The sequence below is a fragment of the Xyrauchen texanus genome, chromosome 14 (assembly GCF_025860055.1).
Source record: "Xyrauchen texanus isolate HMW12.3.18 chromosome 14, RBS_HiC_50CHRs, whole genome shotgun sequence".
In the NCBI taxonomy this organism is placed as follows: Eukaryota; Metazoa; Chordata; class Actinopteri; order Cypriniformes; family Catostomidae; genus Xyrauchen; species Xyrauchen texanus.
Window position 1 is genome coordinate 38377424 of NC_068289.1, and position 12500 is coordinate 38389923.

Here is a 12500-nt window from a genome sequence, read left to right on the forward strand (position 1 = left end):
ATGGGGCGTGTGGTGAGTTGTGTGTGGATTGTGGATCCTGCCTCAAGGAGATCACTATAGTGACATTTGAAGAAAAGGTTCATGACGCCTGTCGGGAATATTTCAGGGAGAGGAACAAGGTTAATCATTGTTTGGTTTAATCACACATCTTTTAACATTTGTAATTATTTTAAGTTTTAGTCTTGATTATTGGCAAACTTTTGGCAAAATGCCTGAAAATCAAGGTTTTGACCATTTTTACATTTTCATGCTTATCCACACATATATCTGCTCTTAAAATATAAATCTGTTTCCTTGTGACAGTTACAGTATTTCCTGTAACGAATATTAATAAAGTCAAAGTGTGAATCTTTCTCCTCCCCTACAGTCAAAATTGGAAGTGTCAGAATTGAGTTGAAGAAAGGTGACATCACCATAGAAACTGTCCGAGGGATTGTGAACACCACCAACAGCGAGATGAGCCTGAAAGAAGGTCCGCTGTGTCTCATATTCTCACAATTTATTACATCATCCAAAAATATATAAGCAGGACTGAACAAGAAGTGATTAGTTTATACCAAAAGTAATAAATCTATGCACTAAAATAAATTCCATCATTGGTGTTTTTATTTTATGGCCATTCTGCTATACAATCACTGAGCACTGTATTAGTAACTCTATGGTCCTGATTAAGTGCCTGACATGATCGTCTGCTGTTGTAGCCCATCATGCATTCAGAGATTATATTCTGCTCACTATAATTGTACAGAGTGGTTATCTGAGTTACCGTAGACTTTCTGTCAGTTCAAACTTGAACTCAGGCTCAGGTGGTAGAGCGGGTCGGCCACTAATCACAGGGTTGGCGGTTTGATTCCCGGCCCACATGACTCCACATGCCGAAGTGTCCTTGGGCAAGATACTGAACCCCAAGTTGCTCCCAATGACAGACTAACACCATACATGCAGCTCTGCCACCATTGATGTGTGTGTGTGTGTGTGTGTGTGTGTGTGTGTGTGTAACACAGTGTAAAGTGCTTTGAATACCGCTATATAAGTGCAAACCATTTACCATATATAAGTAGGTGTACAGGTGTTCCTAATAAAGCGTTCAGTGAGTGTAGGATATTAATGTTCTCCAAAATATATAAATCATCATGACTTGATGCCTTAAAATGCCTCTCTCCTTCAGGTGTTTCAGGTGCCATATTCAAAGCAGCCGGATCGTCTGTGGAACAAGAGTGTAAAAACCTCGGTGAGGATTTTACACACAAATAATCATTAAAACGGGGTTCCCACAGTCAGCTATCAGTGGGATTAGAAATGGCCTGGAAAGATAACGACTTTGCTAGTTATGCTCGGCTCTAAATTATTTAATTGGCTAGAATTTACTTTTTGCGAGTGCCATCCTTATAAAAATGATTTCTTCAAGTAATCAAGTCAAATCAAGTAATTACAGACAAATGGAAAGGTCTTGAAAATAAATTGGTCAAAGAGTGGGAAGCCTGCAAGAACCTCAGTCTTAACTTCTCTTTGTGTTCGAAGTCATAAAGTTTCCCCAAATGAGTAAAGAATGGGTTATATTAATCTGTAAATAATGAGTGGATATCAGAAGAGATCTCTTCACTCACTGTCAGTGTGTTTTGGTCTGAAGGCCCATTGCAGGGTGACGTGGCAGCGGTGACTAGCGCGGTAACCTGCAGTGTGATGTCATCATTCACATGATTGGTCCTCACTCTGCAGCGGAGGTGAGGTCACGTGTGAAGAAAGTTCTGGAACGCTGCGAGGAGAATCAGATCACCACCGTTTCCTTCCCTGCTGTTGGCACTGGTACAGACGATGCTTTACTTTAGTCATGTGATATTCTGTGTAGAGTCTCCCTTCATCTGTTATCTGTTGCAGGTGGTGGAGGTGTCAAGAGCGTTGATGCCATTGGTGCCATGCTCCAGGCCTTTGAAGATCATTTCAATCAAAAGACCTCCACTGTGATCAAGCTCATCTATTTAGTGATCGACCGAGACGATGTGCTACAAGAGTTCCAACAGGGTCTCAAAACATGGACCGCAAATGCACAGGTAGATATCACATACATCACTGACATATTCAGGACACTCTTATTGTGAATGCTTTAACCCTTTAACATTGAACACCTTACCAGGACAGTGAGGATGAGGATGATGAAGAATCGGACTGTAGTTCAGATGAAGACAGCAAATCCTCTGATCAAGGAGCTGACACAAGCAGTAAGACGGCTTTTTACAATGCTTAAAATGTGGCGCTTGGTGATATTCTGTCTTTTCGATTGTTCATATCTGTATGATTTCATGACCTCAGCTAACCCTATAGAAGCAATGATTGGCCCAATGAAAGTGAAGGTGCTTTGTGGTGACATCACTAAAGAGACCGTAGACGCGATTGTCAACAGCACTACGACAAGTCTTGATTTGAGCTCAGGTGAGTTTGGATATCATGTGATATTGCACTGAATCTGATCAATAGTAATACTGTATGTTACATATATTTATTGATATATAGTATAACCTGACAAGTCACAAATTGAGTCTTTAAGTCGTCCCCTCATGTGTTGATGTAATGTAGCGTATGTCTTTCTATACAGGTGTATCAGGAGCCATTCTCAAAGCTGCAGGACAAACCGTTGTAAATGAGTGCAAAACAAAGGGTAAGACCTTTCACCTTCAGTAAATACTCCAATATTCAGAAGAGTTTAATATGGACAACCTTTCCTTTGTGAAGCTGCTTTGGAACAATATTTACTGTGAAAAGAGGTATTCAAATAAATGGAATTGAATAATAGAATTAATGTTTTTCATTCGTTCTCTTCTGAAGCGCCTCAACCGGCTGATGGTGTGGTCTTGACCAAAGCCGGAAATCTTTCAAATATCAAAAGTATTATCCACATGGTTGGACAGACCAATGAGAAAGGCATCACAAGTTCCACGTACAACGTTCTGAAGATGTGCGAAGAAAATCAAATTCAGTCTGTGTCATTCCCAGCTCTTGGAACCGGTAAACACCTCCATTCAGAAAGACAAATGATTGATTAATACGTCAAAGGGAGAGGTGTAGAATTCTATTGAAATTCTATTGTCAATGTCGTTTAGGAGCAGGGAACCTGGCAGCAGCTCAAGTGGCCAATGCAATGATTGAAGCGCTCACAAAATTTGTCAAAGATTCACCAAAACATCTGAAACGTGTCAACATTGTGATCTTCCAAACGAAAACGCTGCCAGACTTTCAGGAAGCGTTAAAGAAGTTAAAAAAGATATCTCTAAATGTTTCTGGTAAGTATAAAATTCACATTCCATGAACGTCCACAGATATACATCGAAGGCCCGCGTGCCGCTAAATCTCGTCATGCGCACAGTCCGCGTGTAACCCAATATTTCTAAACACACAGACAGTCCACATCTGTACATGTCATCTGCACATGCGCCGTTGACGGTTGTCAGAGAACCGTTTCTACTCGTGTCTCAATAAAGATCATTTGGTATCTTTGGAGGGCGGGTTTTGGGGAAAGGGGTGTGGCTAATTCAACAGCCCAGTCTCAAGGAAGTAGAACGGCTGAAATTGCTTACAGCACCTTTAAGAGGGATAGACGTACAGTCTCTTCAATGGGTTGTAGTGAAGTTTAAACTGTTTTTGGATGGTTCCACTGAGAAAACATTGATAAAATATCTGTCCAGGAACATTCAGTACATAAAACTCCAGACAGCATGAGTTGTGGAACATCAGATGTGATGTAGGAGCTTTATACAGTGCGTGCCATTGAAGAGGTGGTAAATCTGTCCCTCACAGCCTTGTTTTCATTCCCATTGGGTTGCGAACACTTCTCAGTTTCATGTTGACATCTTATCTATTTACTTTCCTCCTCAGTTTTACCTTCTGAAGTTTCAGGCATTGTTGAAACACCAGCTCCAACATCCTCCTTTCACTCTCAGTTTACCAAGAAAGAAGATCTTTGGGCTTGTGAAAAAATGAAATCAACATCACAGGCTAGATTAACTGTCATGGATGCTAAAAAAGACGGGTGGGATTGTGACGTCTGTTTGGCGATAAATAAAGGCACATCTAGCCGTTGTGTCACCTGCGAGACACCCAAACCAAATATGAAAAGCAAAACTCCTGCTGTGCCAAAAGATTTTTCATCCACCATTAGTTTTGGTAGTTCTTCCAAACAATTGGCTGTAACAGGAGTTGAAGCATCCCCAGCAAGCTTGAAGTGTGAGTCGTCGACATCCCAAACGGATAAGCAGATAAAGAATTCAACTTTTTCATTTTCTAGTCTAGCATCTACTGGTGGATCTAAGTTTGGCAACGTGTCTTCACCTGTTCCCAAATATACTGCTGAACAAGACAGGAATAAAGAATCTACCTGCTCTCCATCTGCAGAAAAGACTAGTCCAGATGATAATCCACTTTCTATTAACAAGCCCAACACCAACAGAGTGCTTTCTTCTCCAAAGTTTGTCTTTGGAACAGACGTTCAGAAGATTTTTGGAAGTCCTTTGTCATTTAAAGAAATGCTTTCTATTACTACTTCAAAAGATGAAGCAACTAGTTTTGCCTCAATGCTTAAATCCTTAAATCTGAGCAGTCGACCACCAGTGGAGTCCATCAATCCCTTGAATGTGCCAGAAAAAGGTGAGCTGTAATGAACTGATTATAACTGTATGCTCTCATTTCTAATGGACAGACTGTTGAGACGTGAGACCATTTCCAAATGCTCTCCGTCCACACAAGCGTTTTCAAATACTTGCTTGTCCGCACTGAAACGTATGAAAACGCTTAAATCGTGTCACTGTGCATGCAGAAAATCCCGCTGCATGTACGGTCTGAAACGCAATTCTCCTCGTGTTCCGTCGCCGGACACCAATTCCGAGTAAACTTCCCTTCGCCTTTGAAGGAACGCAATGTGATGGTTGTACAAAGTAACATTTATGTTTTAACAACCCCTTTTTTCCCAGTTTGGAATGCCCAATTCCCCCTACTTAGTAGGTCCTCGTGGTGGTGCGGTTACTCACCTCAATCCGGATGGCGGAGGACACGTCTCAGTTGCGTCCGCGTCTGAGACCGTCAATCCGCGCATCTGATCACGTGACTCGTTGTGCATGACACCGCGGAGACTCACAGCATGTGGAGACTCATGCTACTCTCCACGATCCACACACAACTCACCACACGCCCCATTGAGAGAACCACTAATCACCACCACGAGGAGGTTACCCCATGTGGCTCTACCCTCCCTAGCAACCGGGCCAATTTGGTTGCTAAGGAGACCTGACTGGAGTCATGTCTCCAGGTGTGATAGTCAGCGTCAATACTCGCCCAGAATCCAGGGCGTGCTGAGTGACTCCAGTCAGGTCTCCTAAGCAACCAAATTCGGCCAGTTGAAAATAATAGATTTTCGTGTTTTCATGTGTATTGAATACTCTGACTCTCTAGAACTTGTTTTATGCTGTGACTTCAGTTGAAATCTAATTTGTGTGTTGTCCTCTGTGTAGTTTCATCTCCGTCAGAAGAAATGAGCACTCAGTGTGATGCTGATATTGAGATTGTATATGAACGGAGACCGACGAAAGAACAAGCGGAATTGGCCACCAGACTAATGCTTCCTCAGACATTCTTCTGTGACAAAAATGAGCCAGTAGACCAAAGAGATGATGATGATGATGATGATGATGATGATGATGATGATGATGATGATGATGGTAATATTATTTAAACCACTGGAATATTTTTGCATAGTTTCTTAGCTAAGTGCACCAAACAATTAACAGTACACATCAAAAGAGCTCTCCCTACACTCTCAAACTACTTACATATTTGTATATATCTGAATATGCAGTGGCAAGAAAAAGTATGTGAACCCTTTGGAATTACCTGCATTTACTGTATGGATAAATTTGTCTTAAAATCTGGTTTGATCTGGAAGTTACAATAATGAACAAACACAATCTGTTTTAACTACATATTGAACACATCATTCAAACATTCACAGTGTAGGTTGGAAAAAGCATGTGAACCCCATAGGATAATGATGTCAACAAAAGCTAATTAGAGCCAGGAGTTGGGAAACCTTACATCAAATCAATGAAACGCGATTGTAGGTGTGGGTTAGAGCTACTTTGACTTATAAAAAGAACCGCTGACGTGGACCATGAGATCACAGAAGACCTACGATCAAGAACTGTTGCTTGCAAGGGTTGCAGATTTATCTGGAAGAGTTTAAATATTCATCTGTCCACAGTGAGACAAACTGTCTATAAATGGAGATGATTTAGTAATATAGGTACTCTCTCTAGAAGTGGCCGTTAGATATTCATCTGTGCACAGTGAGACAAACTGTCTATAAATGGAGATGATTTAGTACTATAGGTACTCTCACTAGAAGTGGCCATTAGATAATCATCTGTCCACAGTTAGACAAACTGTCTATAAATGGAGGTGATTTAGTACTATAGGTACTCTCTCTAGAAGTGGCCGTTAGATATTCATCAGTCCACAGTGAGACAAACTGTCTATAAATGGAGATGATTTAGTACTATAGGTACTCTCTCTATAAGTGGCCGTTAGATATTCATCTGTCCACAGTGAGACAAACTGTCTATAAATGGAGGTGATTTAGTACTATAGGTACTCTCTCTATAAGTGGCCGTTAGATATTCATCTGTCCACAGTGAGACAAACTGTCTATAAATTGAGATGATTTAGTACTATAGGTACTCTCACTAGAAGTGGCCGTTAGATATTCATCTGTCCACAGTGAGACAAACTGTCTATAAATGGAGGTGATTTAGTACTATAGGTACTTTCACTAGAAGTGGCCGTTAGATATTCATCTGTGCACAGTGAGACAAACTGTCTATAAATGGAGGTGATTTAGTACTATAGGTACTCTCTCTAGAAGTGGCCGTTAGATATTCATCTGTCCACAGTGAGACAAACTGTCTATAAATGGAGGTGATTTAGTACTATAGGTACTTTCACTAGAAGTGGCCGTTAGATATTCATCTGTGCACAGTGAGACAAACTGTCTATAAATGTAGGTGATTTAGTACTATAGGTACTCTCACTAGAAGTGGCCGTTAGATATTCATCTGTCCACAGTGAGACAAACTGTCTATAAATGGAGGTGATTTAGTACTATAGGTACTTTCACTAGAAGTGGCCGTTAGATATTCATCTGTGCACAGTGAGACAAACTGTCTATAAATGGAGGTGATTTAGTACTATAGGTACTCTCTCTAGAAGTGGCCGTTAGATATTCATCTGTCCACAGTGAGACAAACTGTCTATAAATGGAGATGATTTAGTACTATAGGTACTCTCTCTAGAAGTGGCCGTTAGATATTCATCTGTCCACAGTGAGACAAACTGTCTATAAATGGAGATGATTTAGTACTATAGGTACTCTCTCTAGAAGTGGCCGTTAGATATTCATCTGTCCACAGTGAGACAAACTGTCTATAAATGGAGGTGATTTAGTACTATATGTACTCTCACTAGAAGTGGCCGGTAGATATTCATCTGTCCACAGTGAGACAAACTGTCTATAAATGGAGATGATTTAGTACTATAGGTACTCTCTCTAGAAGTGGCCGTTAGATATTCATCTGTCCACAGTGAGACAAACTGTCTATAAATGGAGATGATTTAGTACTATAGGTACTCTCTCTAGAAGTGGCCGTTAGATATTCATCTGTCCACAGTGAGACAAACTGTCTATAAATGGAGATGATTTAGTACTATATGTACTCTCTCTAGAAGTGGCCGTTAGATATTCATCTGTCCACAGTGAGACAAACTGTCTATAAATGGAGATGATTTAGTACTATAGGTACTCTCTCTAGAAGTGGCCGTTAGATATTCATCTGTCCACAGTGAGACAAACTGTCAATAAATGGAGATGATTTAGTACTATAGGTACTCTCTCTAGAAGTGGCCGTTAGATATTCATCTGTCCACAGTGAGACAAACTGTCTATAAATGGAGATGATTTAGTACTATAGGTACTCTCTCTAGAAGTGGCCGTTAGATATTCATCTGTCCACAGTTAGACAAACTGTCTATAAATGGAGATGATTTAGTACTATAGGTACTCTCTCTAGAAGTGGCCGTTAGATATTCATCTGTCCACAGTGAGACAAACTGTCTATAAATGGAGATGATTTAGTACTATAGGTACTCTCTCTAGAAGTGGCCGTTAGATATTCATCTGTCCACAGTGAGACAAACTGTCTATAAATGGAGGTGATTTAGTACTATAGGTACTCTCACTAGAAGTGGCCGTTAGATATTCATCCATCCACAGTGAGACAAACTGTCTATAAATGGAGATGATTTAGTACTATAGGTACTCTCTCTAGAAGTGGCCGTTAGATATTCATCCGTCCACAGTGAGACAAACTGTCTATAAATGGAGATGATTTAGTACTATAGGTACTCTCACTAGAAGTGGCCGTTAGATATTCATCTGTCCACAGTTAGACAAACTGTCTATAAATGGAGGTGATTTAGTACTATAGGTACTCTCTCTAGAAGTGGCCGTTAGATATTCATCTGTCCACAGTGAGACAAACTGTCTATCACTCTCTCTAGAAGTGGTCGTCCAGTAAAGATGACTCAAAGGACATCATCAGGTATGGTGTTCATGGCAGGACATCATGAAGGAAGCTGCTTTCCAACAAAAAGATTGCTGCGCACTTGATGTTTTCCAAAGGTCATCTTGACACTCCACAACACTACTTGGAAAAAGTTTTGTGGACTGATGAAACTAAGGTTGAATTACTTGGGAAGAACATGCAGCACGATGTATGACAGAAATGTTCACCACATACAACATGAAAACATCATCCCAATGGTTTCCAACAGACTTTTTCCACAGCACTGTGAAAGTTTAATGGGATGTGTTCAATACACACATGAAATATTATAATTGTTTGTGTGTTGTTAGTTTAATCATACTTTGTTTGTCTATACTTGTGACTTTGATGAAGATGAGATCACATTTTATGAGCAAACCAGTTAATTCCAAAGGGTTCACACACTTGCTACTGTATCTATTTCATTCAAATGTCTTCCTTTTACTTAGATGAAGATTTTGAAATGGCAGTGGGATCTCTGAATGGAAATCTGTATCCTGATGTTCTTGTGCAAGGAGATGCAGCATGTCACGGTAGGTTGTTCTGGTTGAAGTGAACTGGCTTGCTTTGGTGACCAGTGTCTTGACAGTATATTGACAGCTACAAAAGACTATAACACTCTTTGCATTTATATAGACGGTATTTTCAATACACTGAAACAGCTTATATGGACTAAAACATTGAAGCCAGCATGCAAAACAAGACATTAACTGCATTTCATTTGTAGAATGAGTTGCTATGTTAGATGTTAAATATGTTTTGTTTCTGTAGATGCTAATGTTAATTTAGAAAATCCCGGAGCTGCAATGGAGAGTCAGAATCACAGATGGGAAGAGGAATCCGATGATGATGATCTGTATTCCGACATTTACTGAATTTACTGTCTGTGATGTTCATGAAATACTCGCTTTACATTAAACTTGATTGTTTGAGATGTTTGATTATACTATGTCACTCTTTTATCTGTTTTGTACAGCACTTTGTTTCAGCAGTAAACGTGCTTTAAAAATAAACTTGAGTAATCATGTAGATATCCATCACTTCCCTGATGTATACCGTCAATCAGAATGTAAATATGATGTATCTTTAGTGGTGTATAACGCTTAGTGGAAAAACTGAGGAGACTTCTCAACTCAATCTCAAAAGTAGTGATTGATTAAATAATACAGTGATGTAATCACCAAAATGGTTTCAACATTGACAACGTAATATTATCATTATTAATGTAAAAAAGTGACAGGGGGGTCACCATCCCAGTGGGGAAAATATTTCTGTGTTTCAGAAGTTTGTGAGGTCACCTGATCACAGTTTACATGATTGGAACAGGAAGGTTTTTTAATTCCCAACTGGAAAGTGTCATTTCTCTTAGGAAATGTTTTTAAAACATGTTCACGCTTTTGGTGCGGTCAGGGTAGCGGGATATTTTTATTTTATTGGGGTAAAATGTGTTTCTAAAACAAAATGTACTTTCATAGTCACTATACAGAAGATGAATAAATGGGTTAACAAAGAGATAGTTTAACATTAGCTTATCAAACAGGGTTATGTGATTAAAATGCAACAGTGTCTCACATTTCTTACTTTTAGTGTCTTTCTTAAAACAATATATACAAGATGTGCCACAAGGCAGATTACATAGTCACTTTATAATGATGAATAAATGATTTAACAAAGATTATTGTCATGGATTCACAACTCACTCTCTCTCTCTCTCTCTCTCTCTCTCTCACACACACACACACACACACACACACACACACACACACACACACACACACACACACACACACACACATACACAAAAAGTGAGAACCACATTATGGCGACATGTGACTCTACCTTCCCTAGCAACTGGGCCAATTTGGTTGCTAAGGAGACCTGACTGGAGTCACTCAGCACACCCTGGATTCAAACTCACGACTCCAGGTGTGATAGTCAGCGTCAATACTCGCTGAGATACCCAGAGCCCTCCAACAGTTTCTCTTGATTATTCGCAAGCATGACATTTAGAGCAGATGAGATACTCATCGCAGACCAGTCAAGCTTGAGTTGTGTAGTGTACATTAAGCTAGTGACAGGTCCAACTTTACACCAAAGTGATTTTAACATGTTTTATCTCACTAATGATTTGTCCACCTTTTAAAGGACAAATAAACAAAATTTTTAAAAACAATATTAAGAGATATTGAAAATCTCATCATTTCTTTTTATTAAATATTTACCAGAAACTGCAGAAATTGAACTAATTAAATTTACAAAGAACACGCTGAGACATAAATAACCGCATTTCCATTACTGGGCCAGTGCAAGCTAGGGCTATCAATTGACCAGCCGGGGCCAATAGTCTTGGACCAAAGTCAATCTGCATTCCCACCATTAGCATTGCCCTAAAACCTGCCCTTAATATGCTGCCCTGGTGCCAATGTCCCACATCCCACATATTTCACAAGCAAAAATCTCAAGCTGAGGTATCAGACTCTGGAAACTAGTTAGCCCTGGTGAACATGGTGGAGACTGAAGCGGACGTTTGTTTGCTTATTTTGGTCTTTGCTTGGTGAAACTCTGTCTTTGACACTGACCATGCCTCAGGCTCAAGTTGGCCTTCTTTGGCTCAAGGGTAATCGGTGGTCCAAAGGCCATTGGCCCCGTGGAATCCCTGAGGAGGCACAGTGAAGCTCCGGCAGTGACAGTGGGAACGCAATTGGCCCTGGCACGCACTAGCACGCCCTCATTTGGCCCGATAGTGGAAACGTGGCTAATGTAAACAGAAGAGTACTCTTATTACTATTTGCAATCAAAAGCAATTGCCAGGCTTTTTTTTTCTCCAAAGACTTTTTTTCAATGTTTACTGTGCACACCTCCTGACCTCCAAAAAGCAAAATGTTCTGAACCTTGTTTGATGATTGAAGGTCACATGAGCAAGGAGCTTTTGAAATGAGAAAGTTCAAATGTTTGTCATTTGTTTACCCTCCCTAACTAATTCAACTATGAATAGAGAATGCTGCTAACATGTTCACATGTTTATTAGCTTTGGGAAGCGAATTAATGTTGAATCGTGAAAATAAGACCTGTGCAATGTTGTGCACAATTTTTCCAACATCATGACACTTATTTGAAGTCTGTGGCTCAAGTTACACACATATAGAACAGAACAGAATAGAATAGAATAGAATAGAATAGAATAGGTTACTGATATGACTGGAGTGAGTTTTCATTTCAGTTTTTAATTTTAAACAGATTTATCAAATGTGATATTCATCTGTTGAACATTCTTAAAGTGGAAAAATACTTAAAACAGCTTTATCAGGAATTTAATATGTAACAATCTAATAGGCTAGTTGGAGTAACTTTGGGGTACAACTGTTATGGAATACTTTGAGATACGTCAAAAATGATTTACCGGCATCAATATTGAACTGTAGAAATACAATATGATATATATATATTCCTTATACTGTACTGTGTGCTGCCCGAGACGATTTAGCCAGAGACGAAACACTTGAATTAAAATCAATGGGAGAATGTAGATAGGAGCTGTACTTGTATTAATAGAAAATAGCTATTATAATAGCTATATAGATGACCGCCGAGTGGACTGACTTGCCGTAGGAGGCTTTTGATCTGCCTGCATGGAACCCTCATCAAAGATTGTTCAGCAGAGACGGACCACTTCTATAAAAATGTATGGGAGAAATTGGAACGCCCAACGATCAAAAGGACAGATAAAGGAAGTCCCGCCTTACAGGTAGAAGAGCCAATCACCTTTTAGATACAGACATCGCCTGTCAATCAATTTGAGAACGCGCATGCGCATTAGTTATACATGCCGGGAAAATTGCGTTTTTAGCGTAATATGAGGTA

The 12500-nt window shown here is 39.7% G+C and overlaps 2 protein-coding genes across 2 annotated transcripts; both read left to right on the forward strand.

Moving 5' to 3' along the window:
* The first annotated feature begins 1672 nt into the window (after positions 1 to 1672).
* LOC127654620 (protein mono-ADP-ribosyltransferase PARP14-like) lies at positions 1673 to 4649 on the forward strand. The gene is made up of 8 exons (XM_052141846.1): positions 1673 to 1806; positions 1879 to 2051; positions 2135 to 2219; positions 2311 to 2430; positions 2594 to 2656; positions 2824 to 3003; positions 3099 to 3278; positions 3871 to 4649. The coding sequence occupies exons 1-8, from the start codon at positions 1698 to 1700 to the stop codon at positions 4647 to 4649; spliced, it is 1689 nt and encodes a 562-aa protein (XP_051997806.1). The 5' UTR covers positions 1673 to 1697.
* Positions 4650 to 5535: 886 nt separating this feature from the next.
* Positions 5536 to 10250, forward strand: LOC127655396 (uncharacterized). The gene is made up of 3 exons (XM_052143224.1): positions 5536 to 5705; positions 9089 to 9172; positions 9411 to 10250. The coding sequence occupies exons 1-3, from the start codon at positions 5603 to 5605 to the stop codon at positions 9512 to 9514; spliced, it is 291 nt and encodes a 96-aa protein (XP_051999184.1). The 5' UTR covers positions 5536 to 5602; the 3' UTR covers positions 9515 to 10250.
* Positions 10251 to 12500: the final 2250 nt, after the last annotated feature.